The sequence below is a fragment of the Heliangelus exortis genome, chromosome 19 (assembly GCF_036169615.1).
Source record: "Heliangelus exortis chromosome 19, bHelExo1.hap1, whole genome shotgun sequence".
Lineage (NCBI taxonomy): Eukaryota > Metazoa > Chordata > Aves > Apodiformes > Trochilidae > Heliangelus > Heliangelus exortis.
The window spans coordinates 3,875,037-3,892,572 of record NC_092440.1 but is presented as its reverse complement, the minus strand read 5'-3'; the positions used below and the strand labels follow the sequence as shown (position 1 = coordinate 3,892,572).

At 38.5% G+C, this 17,536-nt stretch overlaps 1 protein-coding gene and 1 long non-coding RNA gene across 6 annotated transcripts in view; one reads left to right on the top strand and one right to left on the bottom strand.

The window, feature by feature from the left end:
- The window catches only part of SPPL3 (signal peptide peptidase like 3), a 56,064-nt gene that overhangs the window by 30,740 nt on the left and 7,788 nt on the right, over positions 1-17,536 (top strand). For 2 of the 5 annotated variants that reach the window (XM_071762910.1, XM_071762908.1), the window contains exons 2-6: positions 2,019-2,096; positions 8,002-8,096; positions 10,987-11,106; positions 13,711-13,789; positions 14,551-14,663. In XM_071762910.1, the coding sequence (XP_071619011.1) occupies positions 2,019-2,096; positions 8,002-8,096; positions 10,987-11,106; positions 13,711-13,789; positions 14,551-14,663 (485 nt within the window). Of the gene's footprint in view, positions 1-811; positions 956-2,018; positions 2,097-8,001; positions 8,097-10,986; positions 11,107-13,710; positions 13,790-14,550; positions 14,664-17,536 lie in introns of those variants that run through there. The other 3 variants (XM_071762911.1, XM_071762909.1, XM_071762912.1) reach the window with 2 other exon arrangements.
- Positions 10,378-16,912, bottom strand: LOC139805019 (uncharacterized). Its single transcript, XR_011729646.1, has 2 exons — positions 16,422-16,912; positions 10,378-11,135 (listed from the first exon to the last, which is right to left on the bottom strand). It is a non-coding gene; the product is annotated as an uncharacterized lncRNA (long non-coding RNA).

Here is a 17,536-nt window from a genome sequence, read left to right as displayed (position 1 = left end):
TTGCACTTCCCTTGTGCGGGATGGAAGGACTTGAAATCTCATTTCCCCCTTGCAGAGGATCAGCAGAGAGCTGCAGTCTGGCAGCAGGGCTGTGGTGTATTAGATCACTGCGTAGAATGGGTTTGTATGGATTCAGTTTCTTTCCTCAGTCTTTAATACAAAACTTGGATTATGCACAGGGCTGGTCCGGGATCCTTGTATCATCCTTGTTTTACCTGCTTTATAAATCTTTGTAACATTTAGAGCCTTGTTTTGACTAATGTTTAGTAACTAGGATGAAATGGCAATTTAATTATTGTAGCTTCCAAAGTTGCCACTGAACGATTGGATTAAACAGGAAACATTGTTCATCTCAAAAGTGTTTGCCAATTTAGGAAGATACAATTCCGTGAACATAATAAATCCTGGAGCATAACCACGGATATGTTTAATCTCAATTGGAATTTCATTCAGTAATTTTTCTTTTCTGATAATTTTGGAGTTCCTAAATACTGATAGATGAATTCCACTATGTATTCTGAAATCCAAACAGGATATAAAGTATCCCTTTTCCTTTGGGCAGGGTTGAGTGAGACAGTGCTGTTCTCTGGAACTGAAGCTAGGAACAGGACATAAAATATGCTCACCCTTAAGCCTTTTCTTCGTGGTGTGTGCTTAGCTGTAATCATTGGCTAAAAATAGTGTGCTATGAACTATATGGTGTGTAACCTGAGCAGTGTGGACATATACACTGTCTGTAAGTGCCTCCTTACATACTGCATGCATTTGCAATTCAGGATATTGATCTTTAAGGTGCTTTTAAGAACTCTGTTCCACAGCCTGGAAACATGACTGCAATTAACAAAAAATAAAATATATAAAGTGTAAGAGTGTGTTTATGTGTTGGCCAGCTTTCTGAGCAAATATGACAGCTGCTTTTTACCTTTGGAGTGGGGTTATGTTGAAGTTATTTATGGTAAGTAAGCAAACTAGTTTCTCAGTTCCATTCCCCAAGAAGCAGTCTGTTTTCAGTGATGTTTAATACTGAATTTCTATAGTAGAAGGTTAACATTTGTGTTTATATATTTTAAAAGGTATTTTAAAGTGTATGTCTAGTTATTTAGGTAATCAGCTAGTAAATTTTTTCTAAATAGCTTTTCAGTTGGGAATGGGATGAGTGATTCCTTAACTGTCTTCTATCCTTAGTTTTTATTTGCTTAGTGATATTTAATTTGTAACTATCATGAAATGTAGTTGCCTTTGTTCCATACCCATAGTTTTGCTGAAATTAGGGTTTTTTTTTTTTTGTGAATTAAGACAATGCAATTAGCATTGGGCATTTTAGGCTACAGAGTAGGGGTTGGTCTGTCTGGGATATGGAAAAAAAATCAGCAATATTGTTTATATTTCTGTGCTTTAAACACAAAGGTATATTGTGTCAGGAAATCAATCTAAATAAAGCTGTTTTTTAAGCCTTCTGCTGAAATTTATGTTGAGATTCCTGTATCAAGTGGTCTGCAAGATGTAACAGAGAAGTAATTGTGTGTGGTTTAATAAATGTATAATGCAGTTTGTTTGGGGTTTTGTTTTGTTTTGTTCTGGTTTTGTTTTGTTTTGCTTTCCCCTGAATTAGGTGAACCTTGACTGTCATATTGCAGCTTAACTTAGCAGTTAAGATGTAGGTAAGTAGTCTGAGAGAAAACAGGCAAAGTTGCATTAGTTGCAACTGAAGTAATTTTAATGTCTTCAGGGGAGAAAAAAACCCCTTAATGCAGTGAGTTGAGAATAAGTTACCGCGTGGCTTTTGAATTGTCCTGTTTTGTTGTACAGATGTTGCATGCTGCTGTCTTGACTATAAAAAGTTAATTTATAAGCTGCTGGTTTTATATTCCTAGATGATACGACAGTTTTGGAGAGAGCTGCCAAAAAGATTTGTCAACCAGTTCTCTAGTTGTATGGTAATAAGAAAAAGGAATTAGTAAATACCACTGAGAAATGGAAACTTGTGATGACACACGCTTTGTTTTTCCTAATTCCAGGGCATATTCCCTCGTGGATTCCAGTCAAGTTTCTACCTTCCTGATTTCTATTCTCCTCATAGTTTATGGCAGTTTCAGGTAAGATTTTTCTTCAAGGTGCTGCAGAATTTTTCTTCATCAAATAAAAATATGGCAACTGACTGAATACAGTTTATGCATTTTATTTCATTGCTTCTGAAAAGCAAATGGGAAAAGAAGAAAAAGCAGCTTGTTGGGTTTGTAAATGACATAATTGCATGTCAAGTTCCAAGCACATACAAGATAACTTGGAAGTTAGTCCTTGAAAACAACTCTGAGAAATTGTATTTTAGAGGGTGTAAAGGAAAAGAGAGAGGGATTTAATGTTACTGATAAAATTTTATATACAGTGTTTCAGTGTTGGTCGATTCAGCCTGCTGTGGTTGCAAACAAGTCTTGTAAAACAGATCCCTGAGTCCCAGAGCTGTTTACTTGAGTGTGAGTAACAGTGTAAGAAAGAAGTGGGGAAACACCAGCAGTGTTGAATCCCAACAAAGTACCTGAGGACTGTTGCAGGATAGTTTTGAATTAAAAAATCAAACTTGCCTCATTGTAGGAGACTTGGGTATAGTTTAGAGAAAACGTGGTTGTCCCTTTGGAGTTGTATCTTGTACTATACAGTTTGTTTTAATCCAGTGGTACCTAAGGAATATTTATACTGACATATTAAAAAAAATCAATCACAGCATGAAGGTGTTGCTTTTTTCAAATTTTAAGTACAGCATGTTTTTCTCTCTGCTCCTTGAAGAACGTTGCTTCATTGAAGATGTCTATGATAAAAGGTCATACATGCACTATGAAGTCTCTGAACTGCTCTGAGTTTTCCTGAAGTGGTCATACATATGATGTCACTCACAGCTGTTTGGATAGGAGGTTTTAAACTATCATAATAAGTTAATAAAGTTATATAATGAAAGGCAGTTTTTTGGTTATAGCTGTCTGTTTTCACTAGCAAGTATTAGGTAGCAGCACAGCTAATGGAATTAAAATAGAAGGCTTTAGGAAAACAAAATTTAGAGGTGGTGAAAGTAAAAAATAAAAGATTGTATTTGTTTAGGCTTTTTAAGTTTTGAGTCAGTCAAGTATATAGCTGAGGGACTAATTAAGTTTTTAACTATTTGAATTCATGCAGTTGTGTAAAAATGAACCATGCATCTGGCTGCAAGAAGCCATAACATTTATTAAAATTCACTTTTGAAAACATAATACAATATAAACCAGCAGGAGTGCTTCATCTTAAATTGCCTGCCCTTTTCAGAGCTCCTTGCTCTTATAAATTTTCTCCTGTTGTTTACCCTCCTATTCCTAAATACACATGCTCTTTACCACCTTGTGCTATATTTTACATTTAAAACTCAGGTAACAAGGACTGCAAATTTCAGAACAATCTAACTTAGTAGTGGTATGGTGATGGATATAAGTCAGCTGAGGAGATGCCCTGTTCTAGTCCACTTCTTTGCATGTATCCTGAAGACCTGAAGATGCAAGCTATAACAGACCGAGATAGAGTCCCACAGTTTTAGGTATTTTCCTAATTAATTTTCTATATGTAGTTTCTTTATCTGATGTCTGAACCAGCACCTTTGGTTATGATGGTGACTTGGCCAAAGTCCCATTCTGTTTGGTCAGCAAGTGAGGTCTAAAGCAGTTTTTTATAGGAAACTTTATAGTGGTGTTAACAAAGGGGCCTAAGATACAATTCAGTTATTTAAGAAATTCAGGTGTGGTAGTAAGTTGCAAAATTGTATTCATGTGAATATTCCTAAAGCAGTAAAACAAAACCTTGTGGCAAAGTGGGTGGGTCTTCCAAAAAAAGAGATTTGTTGGGAGAATGAAAGTTAAGGATTAGAGTGGTTGTTCTCAAATGACAACAGTGATGTCTTCACCTAGATTTGAGTGCTCTGTCTCAAATGGATCTGTTATCAGACAAGAAGAAAATAGCACTCCTTACTTAGCCTTCATGTTGCAGAAAGTGGTTTCTGATTTTCAGTCTGAAAAGAAGCAAATAGTTATTGTGGTATTGCTGGCAAGTGACTGAAACAGCAGTGCAGTAATAGGATCAGAGAGAATTGGGTGGGTGAGTCATTAGGATAAAATCCATGTGCGTGGTGGATCTAATCTAGTGCAAGAGGTTTCAGGGGAACAAAGAAAAGCTTTGGACCACTTTGTTTGTATTTTTATAAGAACCATTTGTTGAAAACCAAACCCAAAAAACCCCAAACCCTCAAGATATTCAGAAGAATGTCTAACAGATCGTGGGTCGTATCCAGAACCAAGTGCAGTTGGTAGAGTTTAGTTGCCACTTTTCTTACTGTGGATGAACGGGCATTTTGTTCCTGTATTTGTTCTGGGTCAGGAATTTTAGCTTCAGGCACTTCTGGATGTGCCATATACATCCTGACAGTCAAGTGTATCAAGTCCTTGAACTTGATGTGTGCTGTTATTGACTGCCAAAGGGGCAAGTATAATCCTTTAAATTTACAAGCTGTAAACTAGAGCATGCAAGTATATGGTTGAGGGTTGTAAGAGGTGACTGAGCTTGGTTCAAAATGGTCTTTTTTTCTATGGGTTCTTGCAAGACAGTCACCTACTCTTGTCCTAGACCTTCTCTGTGAGTTAAGTGTTGGGGTTACTTTGCAGGCAGGTAACAGCTAAATCTTCTATCCTGTCACATACCCAGACATGGTCTATCAGCTTATGTAAAGCCAGATTTAACCCAGAATCTACCTGTTCAAGTATTTGCTTTTAAACCAAACCAAGAAGCATGGGGTGAAACTGGTGTCTTCTTTCTCTAGGCTTTGGATAACTAAAGTACGTGGGTAGTTCAAATAGTGTCCATATGGTTGGCTTTATGACTTGACATTTATAGAAATCAGGGTGCATATTTCATAATTAAACAAACAAAAAAAAAGGCTGTGCTTGGACTTCATGAGTGCCTACAGCTACAGGGTGGAACTAGGGGTTTGGACAGACCTCACTGATGCTGTAGAGGGTATCTGCATGTGCACACAGAGGTGGGTGCACATAAAATACCTGCTGAAGGGGGGATGTTCTTACCAGAGACATGGGACTGGGGCACTCTTACACCATGTAGGCAGTGAAAGCATTTGTATGAAAATGTATGAAACATTGATGCACTTTCTGCTATTGTTTCCACTGTTCTCACTCCAGCTCTAGGTCTTGGATTTAGAATTTGGCCTTTAATCTCACAGGAACATTTGAAAAGTGACTCTAGCAACACTGGAGCACACAACATATTTTAGGCTATGATACGCAGTGAGATTTGGTTGAATTAAAACTGTCTCAGCTCAGTGATCGATTCTCACTGTAATTTTTTAGAGCAATTGAAATCTGGCAATGCTATGGAAATCCACAATTCTCATAGTCCTAGAGCTGTTAAGAGGGTGACTGTCCTCACTAAGTAAAGCAAAAAGGAACTTTTCAATGTATTTCATCTGTGGGTAACACTGTAGCTATCTGCTGGCTTTCATACTTCCTCCATACTCTCCTGCAGGGTTTCCCTGAAGCATGACTGCAGTGGCAGTGATCCATCCTTGGATCTGAACTTCCAGGATAGTCTCATGTCAGCAGCTTAGTCATTCTTTGGCCTTGGTGTAGCACTTGAGTGGTTCCCTTTGGGAGGCTGATCCAAATTGCTCTGAAATATTTTGCTAAAAATCCTACCAGCTTGAGCTGCTAGAACCTACAGGAGAAACAACTCTGTAGTTTACTGCCCAATGGGAGGAGCTGGCTGAGCGTTGCCTCTGGAAGCCCATCAGAAACTTGGAGGGGGAAGCAAATGTTTCCCAACTTGAGATTTCTTTACAGGCCAGTAGTTTTGAGTACACTGTGTTTTACAATCTAATTCTTAATTTTCTTGGAGAATGTTTTCTTGGAAGATACTTTAGTGATAATTTCTCATTTTTTTATGATGTTGGTAATAATATATAGCAGAAGGAAGAGCCAAATAATGAAATGGTTGGAGATTATTTAGGAGTTGTCTTGGATGAGCAGCTGTTGCTAAGTGAAAGTAATTTCCTAATTTATTCTTACTTTTGAGGTAGGGATGTTTATAGGTAGTAATGTAATAAATAATTGCTGACACTATTGCAATGAAAGAAGAGGGACTGAAGCTGTTTATGAACAGTAGAGAAAATTGTTTCTTTCCAGTTCTCTTTGCTGATATCAGTCCCTTACATTATGAGCTGAGTGATACCACTGGGATAACAGTGGTGTGAAGTTCCTGCTCAACTGCACTACTCCAGAGAGGAATGAAACACTGCACTGAGAAAAGAATTATCTTGCTTGGGTGAAACTTGGATCAAGTCCAGGAGGGTTATCAGCCTTCTCATGAATTTTTATAGCTGGAGAAGAAAATTATAAGGCTGCAATGCATTAATTGGGAAAAAGGAAGTGTGAGTGGAAGATAAAGGTACCCCAAACAAGATGCAGAGCAGAGAGATCTTTATAAGAACAAGCTAAGAAGAAAAGATTAATTTATTAGAATTTTAGTGTTCTCCATTGCCTCTTTGTATTTTTCATAACTTTTTAGTTGATGATCTGTGTAGAAGTACTGGATATCTGAGGGTGAAACTTCCTCATATTTTGACTGAACCCAAAAGCTGATAATTTCATACAACTGTTTGGAAACAACTTACATAATAGAAGAAGTAACAAACCAGTTTTATACTGGATGAGTCTTGGAACTGCTCATCCTCTTCAATCCTGGTATTACAGACCTGTGTATGCTTGATTTCTGTTGTATGACTGCAGCACAAAATTAAACAATTTAGTATCATAGAACAGTTTGGGTTTGAAGGGAGCTTTAAAGGTTGTTTAGTCTGATCCCAGTGAGCAGGGAACTTTTTGATACCTCTAGAACTGTATAGCAGATTGTGGTATATTTTTCACTTGCCTGATAAATTGATAGGATTTGTTTGCTTCACATAGCTCAGTTACTCATAGTTCAACTTGAAAAGGGGTGTAATTCCTGTTGACCTGGAATTCTTATTGGAATACCTGGATGCTGCTGCAGACTGAAGACAGGAGCAGTACAGTGGGAGATGTACAGTGCTTCTGGTGGCTCTCTATAGCTTATCTGAATAAAAATATATGCAGTTAAATCATGCTACCACGCATGAGAAACTAGCATGGTAAACTTGATTTCTAGTATTTTTATGAAAAACAACATTGAATTTAATTGTAGGAATTAGAATATAATTTAGATAAGATAATTTAGTTAGAATACAATTTAGACAAGGCTGGCAAAAGGGGTTGTATACTGTGTTGTTTGGGAACTCTTTTTAAGTGCATAGATAAAAATCAAAAGATGACTAAATTACAGTTGAGCTAGGAACACAGGGGAGTATTGTAATCTCCTATGGATTAATTAAATAGTATTAATTTGTACTGTTTATTTGGAGCTTCCTCTAACCTTCTAGGCTTTGCAGAAACTCTTTCAATGAAGCAAGACATTCAGTGGACAATTACTTATAAGTTAGATTTGACCATCGTTTATAATAAGATTGAGAGGAAGGAAATAATATTGTTCTTAAAATGAAACCCAGTAGTTAAATTTGAATGAAAAGGATCAAAATGAGAATTTGGAAAGAGTTCAAGTACATCAGAGAACTGAAATGTTTATTGCATTGCCATCTCATTCTGTATGTCCCAGTATCACAAATAGATGTCTTTGTTGCAGCTTTTTGTCAACACTTAATGGGGTTGATACACTATGGTCACTATAGTCTCATTATATAATCTGTGTGATTTGGTGCCTCTTCTGTTACTGAAAGAATTTATTTATTCGTTTAGTTAATTGTTTATTTATTTATTTTAAATGTTATGTATTGTGCTTTCTCTAATTACCATCATGAAATGCTGGTAGAGTGGTAATGAAGCTGCAGCCTGTAAGCCAAAATAGGAGTTTGAAACTTGCCTGTGATGTTTGCTTTGTTTCCTACAGGTCCCTTAACATGGACTTTGAGAATCAAGATAAAGAGAAAGACAATAGCAGTGCAGCTGGGTCTTTTAATGGCAACAGCACCAATAACAGTAAGGGTTAGCTTTAGTCCTTACCTTTCTTTCCTCACTTAACTGTGCTGCATCTTCTTGTGCTTGATCTGTCTGTGTGTTTCAGCTCTGTGCACTGTAGATTCACCTGGTACAATGAACTGGTTTGCCTACACACTTTACCATCTTGCTGTGCACTAATGCTGCTTCCTAATTCATACCACTGGGAGCTAAATTTAAAACATCAGTGTCACATTTCCATAATGCACAGAAATTGCACGCTGCACAATTTGCTGGGTTTTACAGGAAATGGAGACAGCTTTATTTTATAAAAGACCCCCACAGTTATGAGAAGGGAATGTAATTTCTTTTTGTCTGGAGTTTATCACTGTAGCATTGAAAGATCTCATGGTATGCTTGCAAGTCCATAAATGTAATTTAACTTGATTAGTAGAGAAATTGAAATACTGAATTTGCATGGCTTTGGGCAACTCTTTTGTAATGGACAACAAAACATGTGTCTACACACAGTCTGTTCAGAGTAGGGGTTAACATGTCAGCTTCTACCTGATTATCCTCTCTCTAATCTATAAATAGATTCCAGGCAGCTTGGCTATTTGAGATGCACTGTTTTGCAGGTTAAAATATATATGTGAACAGTTAAACTGGATAGCATTGTACACAATGTACTGACATTTCACTCCTGAGTCTAATTTATAGCAATTTATAAATTTGCTATAAATATTCTGAGAACAGGCTCTAGAATTTATACATTCCACACGTCTAGAAGACAGGAATGAGATATGTGACCAGCCCTGTGCATGAAACCCTGAATGCTAAGGTTGCTTTGTTTAAAGTAAGAAATTAAGCTTAGAAATTATAAAATAATTAATGTATATTATGCTACATGCATATTTTGCTGGTTTTGCCTTATTTTTTAAATACAGACTCTTGGTATTTACATAGTTGTCAGAACACTGTTTCTGCTGACAGCACAGAGCAAAAAGGTGGTTGTGCTTGGTGATTCAGCAATGAACAGTTGAGGCTTTTGGCATCTGGGAAGTAAGAGAAGACAGTCTGGGGCTGGGGAATAAGCACATGAAGAGGACTCGCTGTCAAAATGATCAGAAATGAAATGAAGAACTTTGACATTTAACACTGCAGGCACTAATTCCCATCTGCCTAGGTGGTTTGTAGCGTGCCATTTCTGGGGCTTTGTTTTGTTTGTTTTTTCTCTTGGGAAGTTGAAGGGCATGTGAATTAATGCCCTTTCTCAAAGCTGGGGGAGCTAGATCTAAGTCACAGATTAGAACACAGGAATTTCTGTGTCTTAGCACTGACACTCGACTATCTGTGTTGTACTTTACCCTTTTGTACCAGACCTCAGTAACAGAAATCCTAAGTGATTGAGTTCTGGTTTGGGTTTTTTTGTTTTAGTTTATTTTGCTACTGATATTTAAGAATAATAGATCCATGACCTGAACTAATAAAAGTCCATACAGAGCAAGCCTTATGACTTCCATGCTCATTGTTTAGCTTCCTTTCATGAAAACACTGAAGTGTTTATGGCAGATACTAAGTTGCAGTGAGTGTATTTCACCTGTGTTTGAAATTTTTTCCACATACTCAGGTGTAGCTAACCCCTTATTTAGACAACTTGCCACTCCTGCACAATAAAAAATAAGACACATTCACATACAATGTGTGTGTATATTTACTTGTATGTGTGTGTCTGTGTATATGTGTGTACATACATATGCACAGGTATTCTGCTTGGTAACCTGAAAAGCTTTAAACCTTGGCACTGATAAAACCCTACTTCATACAGCAGTGGCTAATTATTAGATCTCATCTAAGTCCCAGTGTTGTATTGATACTTCATTTTTGATACTTCTCACTAAGTGGCTACTAGATGTTACCTGTTATTTTAATGCTCTGCAAGTATAATTACATCTGTTATTTTGAATTGGTTTACTACTTCTGGCTTCTTTGCCCCCACACTCATGATCAAATGTAAATACAGCTAAAGAGCCTGGTTAATTATTAGAATTTGTGAGGGTAGGTGGGCTTTTCAAAGCCTGATCTTCTCTATTTTGTTAGTAGTTCTAAAAATTCATGAAACAATATGGTAAATCCATAGTATTCACAGCATGTAGTTGAGGTGAGGGAAATAATCAGACTAAAATACATCAGTATTGTTGCCCTGTTTAAAATTGCTTCAGGGTACAGAATGCCAGCATGGATTTTTGTTGGGTTTTAGAAGAAAAGATGATTGTAGTGCATGCTGAACTGAGCTGGTAGTTTCATAAACCGGTAAATGACTTGGATATTTTTTTGAAAACTGCCCTTTATTGTTAGGCTTGGTGTTGTCTGGTGATTGCAATCAGTAATACAATTTAAGTGTGTGGTGGCCTCCACCCAAGTGGAATTTGAAGCTGTGGCACCTTTTGCATGAGCTTGGTCAGCCTAACACTGTCTGTAGCTCTGCTGTTGGATCAGACTCTTCTTACCTTGTGTTGAAAGCTCAGTAAAACCTTCATGTGCTCTGCTGAGCATGTTGATGTTGCTCAGTATAGAATGAAGCAAATACAGAATCGCTCTATGATTCCTAATCCCAAAATAATGTTAATTTTTGTAACTTGTTACTCATCTCTGGCACAAAAATACATTCATACATTTTCTTTCAACTATAATTTCTTGGGTTGTGCAAGGCTGAGCTGTTGTACACACCCAGCCACTGCTGCTGTGCAGTTCAGCTGGAGTGTTTTTGCAGACTGCTGTGCTTGGATGTGATAGTGGACAAGGATCTTGGAATAAATGTCTGTGGTTCCAGCACTGACATGAGAGACACTGTCAGAGTCCTCAGCAGTGTCAGTGAGGACAGGCTGTCAGTAGGTGTGTGGTAAGAAGTTAAATGTCACTTACTTTTCTTCTGCAGGTATTCAAACCATTGATTCCACCCAGGCGTTGTTCCTGCCCATTGGAGCATCTGTGTCTCTCCTAGTTATGTTCTTCTTCTTTGATTCAGTTCAAGTTGTCTTTACAATATGCACAGCAGGTGACTAAGTTTTCTTCTTTTTATAAGAACTGGAATAGACCAGAAAGCATTGCTATAATTTTAAAAATGTTGATAAGACTTACAGTGCACATCACAATGCACTTAAAAAAAAAAACTCATTAGGTTTCTCAGCTGTATTTTCATGTCTCTGTAGCTATGAATATCGTGACAAATATTATTTGAGAAGTATTTTCCACTCCAGATATTTGCTAAACCTACTGAACTATAAATTGCCAGAGTTGTGAAAGATGCTGGATGTATCAGTTTACATGCAGTTCACTCATTTATAAAGCAGTGCTCAGAGCTGCACATGGTATTTCATAATTCAGGTACCTTACAGGATCATAGCATAACTCTGAAGATCCCACCTAGAGATTTCTTTTTCTAGTTTAATTTTTGGTTTTGCTGTCATGCAGTTTCTCTTCATTTCAAGGGTACTTCTGGTGTCAATAGCATTTTAAGTATTATTTTTTATTGCACTCCTTGAATTTATAACACAAATGAAACTGTTGCCTACAAATAAATTGTAAGTCCTCTGATCCTGTTTATTATTTTTTACATTTTGTCATCTAAGCAGTATGAGGGCTTTGATTTTTGGAAAATTTTTGCCTTTTGATCTTTTTAAAATTATTCAAGGGGCCAGCTGCTGTTAGCAAGGTTCTTCTTATTGCTCCAGATATGCAGCAGCTTTTAAAAATTGTACTCCTCAGTCCACATACTGAGTCTGTGAAGACTTCTAAAGCCCTAAATACCTCTCATCCTCTCATAATTCATGTATATGCAATGCAGGCTTTTCCCTCATGATTTAACTCCCGAGCTATCCATCCTCCCCAGCCTCTTAAACAGGGTTGGTGTTGATGGGTGAAATATAAATCTCTGCTCATTAGGGGAATGTATACACACTCATAGATAAATATTAGTAGGGAAGATTTATGACAAAAGAGAAATTGGCATTTGCAACTTTATTTGTAACGATTGTGATGTGTAATTAGTTAATATTGTGTCCATTGGGGTTTGCTGCAGGTTCAAGAGGATTGAGTCTGTCTGGATGGTGCACTTGAGTATCCTTGTTCTTTAACCTGGTTTCATGATCCTTCTGTGCTTTTCCTCTGTCTTGCATCAGAGGGTGTCACTAAGCACAGGGGGCTCTGACCCCAGAACCTCTGAACTGCACAGCTTTGTTACAGGCTGTACAGCAGGATGGACCCTGCATTGGGAACTGGGGGACTTGGCCCCTCTGTCCTCTGAAGCTCAAGTAGTGCTATTTTACATCCTCTTACTACAGATTTGAGAGGCTGATGTGGTGGGATTTCTGAATTATAGCTGAAATCTGGTTTCTTAAAGCCCTCTTAAATCTTTTCTCCCACAAAGATTTGTCTTTCAGGGAAGAGTCAGGAGCAAGGGTAGGTGAGGCAAGCAGCCCAAGGCCAGGACCAGCTGCTAAGCAGAGGACAGAGCTGCTGAGTTGGCACCTTGCCTGCAGAAAGGAGTAAAGCCAAAGAATTGTCAGCTGAATAATAGGTGTTGAGACTAGGGGGAAGGGAAAATTTATGACTGGAAGCCTGGACAGTCAGGAATGAGACTGGGAGTGGAAACTCATGGGCACTGTATTAGTGTGATTATAATTTAATTCTACTCTGAATGAGCCCAGCTTTGGGGTGGCAGTGGTTTGGAGTGGCAGGGTTCCCTGCTGAGAAGGGCTGGAGGGGAGGAAGAGGTAGGAGAGATTCCAGGGGCAAAGAGTATCAGTTTGGATGAGGAAACATCAGTCCTGCTGTGGTGGAGGCAGAGCAAACAGTGAGGCCTGCAGGAGCTGGGGCAACAGGGGACAGGTTTTGCTGTGCAGCATTCTTTGCCAGGCACCTCTGAAAAGATTCCTAGTTCAATGGGTAATGAGTTACCACATGTAAGAAAGTAAAAAAAAAAAATTAAGGAAAAATTATAAATACCAGCTGTTACTAAATGTTTTTACATATGTGTGGGTGGGATAAGTATGCTTCCTAAAAAAGAAAATGTTTATGGAAATTGTCTGTTTGGATATTTATACACTTTTATTGTCGTGTTTTCAAGAACTTAAAAACACTTTGTATTTTAAAAAAATTTAGCTGGCAGCTAGTGAAAATAACTTATTTTAAGTTATACTGTGTTTCAGTAATGAGTTAAAGGGTTTTGAGTGAGATGAAGGAAGAAACTGAATATTTGAGTTAAAAAGTGGAAAAAAATATCCTTTATTATGCTGACTTAGTCTGTGTCATATGTTGATTTTTAAAAGAATCTCACAACCAGTTTGCAGTAAGTTCTTAAACAACTGTTTTCTTGTTGACATGATCGTGAATAGCTTTAGGACTTTTTTTTAAGGTTTGGGTATGGGTGTTGCATTCCTCTGACAGCTTTCATTTTAATTGGAATTTAAAGTTTAAAGTTTGAAAGCATACTAACAATAGAAGTTCTGCAGAGAATCTTGGAGCCTTTAGCTGCTCTTGCTTTAATAATGCTGCAGCATAGGGCATTGTTACAAGAGCTTTTTCAAACTGGAGCAGCTTGTTTGTGTACTGTAGAAATTATGTTTGAATGTACTAATATTACTTTTTCTTCTTTTTCTAGTCCTTGCAACAATAGCTTTTGCTTTCCTTCTGCTCCCAATGTGCCAGTACTTAACACGGCCTTGTTCACCTCAAAACAAGTAAGGACTTGACAAATCTTTTGCTTCTGTTCTTGGATGTTTTATTTATTTCTTCTAATGAGAATTCTTAAACAGAGTCTTTGGTTATGAGCATTAACCTCAGGGCTTCAGGGCTGATGTTTGTGCTTGTTTTTTGTGCCAGCACCATGTTTCCACTTTGAAACTAGGAAGCAAAATTCCTGCAAGTCACACAGGCTTGCCAGCCTGGGAAATGTGCTGCCATTGGAGGGAACTAGATTTCCCAGCAGTGGTTTTTTAAGAAGTTTGGCTTATTATGCCTGAGATTTCAAAGTTTGGGATTTGGTATCAGATTTTAATGCTTGTTAACATTGGACTGTGGATTTTAATGCTGGCTCTTTTAGGGACTGTAGCTACACTGGTGAAAATTACAGTTGTTAATGTCATGTTGTGAAGCTTTTTTTTTTTTTTTTTTTTTTTAAACCTTGTGTCTGTAGTTCATGTTGCAAAAAGCACTATCTTAGATGGTACTAAGAAATAGCATTCATGGTAACAATTTCAAGAGAGGAGACAGGATTTACAGGGTTTTTTCCATCTCTGTAGTTCAGGCTTTACACACATTTTTTGAATGTAGGGAAAGCTTCTATTTTGTTGCTGTTTTGGTATCTATTTGTGGCAAAGGAGCTTTGTTGTTCTTGGCATCTTTCATCAGCAGTTGAGCCTTGTTCCAGCAGTGTCCATTTTCTGTTCTTTAAATGGAAACATATAAAGTCTTCTACCTAATGTTTATATATTGTTCCTAGGATTTCCTTTGGCTGCTGCGGGCGTTTCACTGCTGCTGAGTTGCTCTCATTTTCTCTGTCTGTGATGCTTGTCCTTATCTGGGTTCTAACTGGCCACTGGCTCCTTATGGATGGTGAGTATGTGCATTAAGGGATTTTACTACTGGGTTGTGCCTGTTCTGACACATCCAGACACCTGGTGAAATTCACTAATATTAATGGGTTGCTGAGTTGTAATACTGTGTGGTAGAGTCCATGAAAACAATTGCTGTCAGGAACATGCTAGGGTAGTGTTGGGGATGCCTGTTTTTCTGGTTTGTAAAAGCTTCCAAGGAAGTGCCAGAACACTCATGAAAGACAGTCTGCACTTGAGTGGTACAGTTTTCATTAAAGATGTGTGGAGACAGTGGTTGTTTATGAACCATAACTTGATCTTAACAATCTGGTTGATTTTTGCCATGCATCTTGGTGGGTTTTGTTTCAGACGATCAAATAATTTGTTGTGAGACAGTTCACAGTAGCTGGTTGTCTTTGATCTCTTTGATGCTTGCCAGTTAGGATGGTGAGCTGGGTGAAGCTGGCTGGCATCCAGTTGGCTTGAAGGTGTGATTTATTTATTTTTTTCATGAACTGAATTCTTGGCTCACTGTTCTGAAAAGGAGCTTTCCTCCTCTCCTCCTGCCTTCCAGACCTCTTGTGCTAGCTCTGGCACTCGCTTAATCACATGGTAAACTGATTCAGCTCACTAGAATGGCAGCAAACCCTTTTATTGCCACTCTTATTTTTCTGCTGCTGCAGTGAGATGAATTGGATTATTGTGTGGTCAGGTAAGTGCTAAATTTGGCAAAAGGTAAGTGGCAGCATGATGGGATCTGGAGGATGGAGTGGATATGATAGCAAAGGGATGAAGAGGTAGCCAGGAGCAGGACCTCCACTTCTTAGTATAAGGCAGCTAAATTGGCTCAGAACATCTCATGAAATGGCATCCTGAGGTTGTGATTGCTTGAGGAAAAATAGCTGGGACACTACTGGCCCCTGAAATTTTTAGCTGCAACACAAAACGTACATCCCATCAGCTTTCCAGCTCCTGAATGCAATACTAACAGCAGAAAGTCCTTAGCACTTAAACCTCTTGTGGCACCTTGATTATTTCTTTTGTATACAGGCGTTGTGTTTCATTCATGGTTTTTGCTGCTCTAGGAGTTTCACTTGTTGCATGTTAGGGAATAACTTTTAAACTACCCAGCTACTGGATGGAAAAATGCAATGATGTTTGCTTTACACTAAGCAGAGTAGCCCACCATGAAATCAAGGGGGATTTTTGATCTGGAGTAGCTACAAAGCTAAATGGAATGTCAAGTGTGGATTTTGGCATAATCTGAAAAGACTTGTCTAGACTGAGATATCGACAGAAGCACTTACTTAAAAATGACTATTTTTGTGAGTGCTTCAGTCTGAAACAGTGGGCTTTGAGGTAATCTGCTGAGTACTAACTGCTGGTGCAGAGGGGTTTCTGGGTTTTATTTCTCTTGGTGGTTGTTTCTGATTTACTGAACAGTGTTGATTCTGTCTAGCTTTTGGAGTATTTTATGCAATTTATATTAAGGGAGCTTGTGCTATAAAGGTAAGCCTCCCATTGTTTGTTCAAATCCAGTTAAATCAACATTTGTTGGTGACATTGAACAGGGAACAGCATTTATTGGCCTTTGTCAGGCAAACAGATTCTGCAGTTTTATTCCTCAGACTACACTGCTTCAAGTGGGATCACTTCATCTCTGCCTTTACCCTTTGCTTCTGCGTAACTGAATGCTTGAGACCTCCATTAATCTTGTTTGGAGGGAAAATGTGGGCAATAAGTACTGCTTGGTAATGTGTGCAAGTGGAGTACTTACCTGTTTTTGAAGTCAGCCCCTGCCAGCTGCTGGGTGTGCTGTGAACTAACTCCTCCTCCTGGCTCCTGCAGTGATGATCTTCTGTATCAAACAGATGTTGAGAATGTGCTTCACATCTCCTGGGCCAGCAGCTGGAGGGCAGGCTTTTCTTCTTATCAGTGTACCTCAGTTTTTGTGTCCATTGTTTGTTGTTGTGCAGTTGATTCTCTCTTCATGAGACTAAAACTGAAAAAATGGAGGGGAAATACTTCACAATTCTTTCTAGTCCTTACAAAACTGAGGCATGGCAGTTCCTGGTAGAACAGTCTTCATTGCTCAAACACGATTCCCCCGTCCACGCAGCAGTTGGTTGAACTGTTTCTAAAGCCAGAGATGTTCTACAGGCACAGATACTGTCTCCAGGAGGCTGTTCTGGCACGTGTTGGTGTTCATTTATAGGTCCTGAAATGCATACTTGTCAGAGCAGATTGTTTGCTGACAGAATCAGGGAAGTCCACTGTCCCCTGGCTAAGCCTGGTTAAAAGGTTTCCGGAGTAGTGGGCATAGTTGGAGCTGTGCAGTGGGAATGCTGTGTGCAGCAGTGTCTGTCTGTACTCTGTATTGCATGGTCATGGATACTGCTGCAGACCTGAACTATGCTAATCATTCTGTGATTAACTGCTTTGGCAGTTGGCAGAGGCTTCTTCATGACTCGTGTTCTTGCTCCCACTTTTGAAAATACACTTTGTGAGTTTTATGGGTAGATGATTAGGTGAGAACTTCTGTACCTGTTTCTTTCACAGGTCAACCACTGGCCTGTGGGAAAGCTTAAAAGCCTGGCCAGGTTGCATAATGCTTTGTGAATCAGACACCACAGCACCACCATCTCAGTGGTTTCATCTGTTCTGGATGCAACAATGAAATAATGCTGAAAAATGTGCTTTATCTGGAGAGACAAATCACATGTGCAAGAATATTCTTAATCCTCAGAATATCTTATTCCATAAGGAGTGTGCTCGCAGGGACTGTGAAGTTAATTTGAGAGTTAACTCTTTTAGTTGGTTCTTTCTTATTCAGCTCTGTGAACTCACTGCCCAGTACTTCCAATCCAGAGCTACTGTTTGTGTGGCTATTTT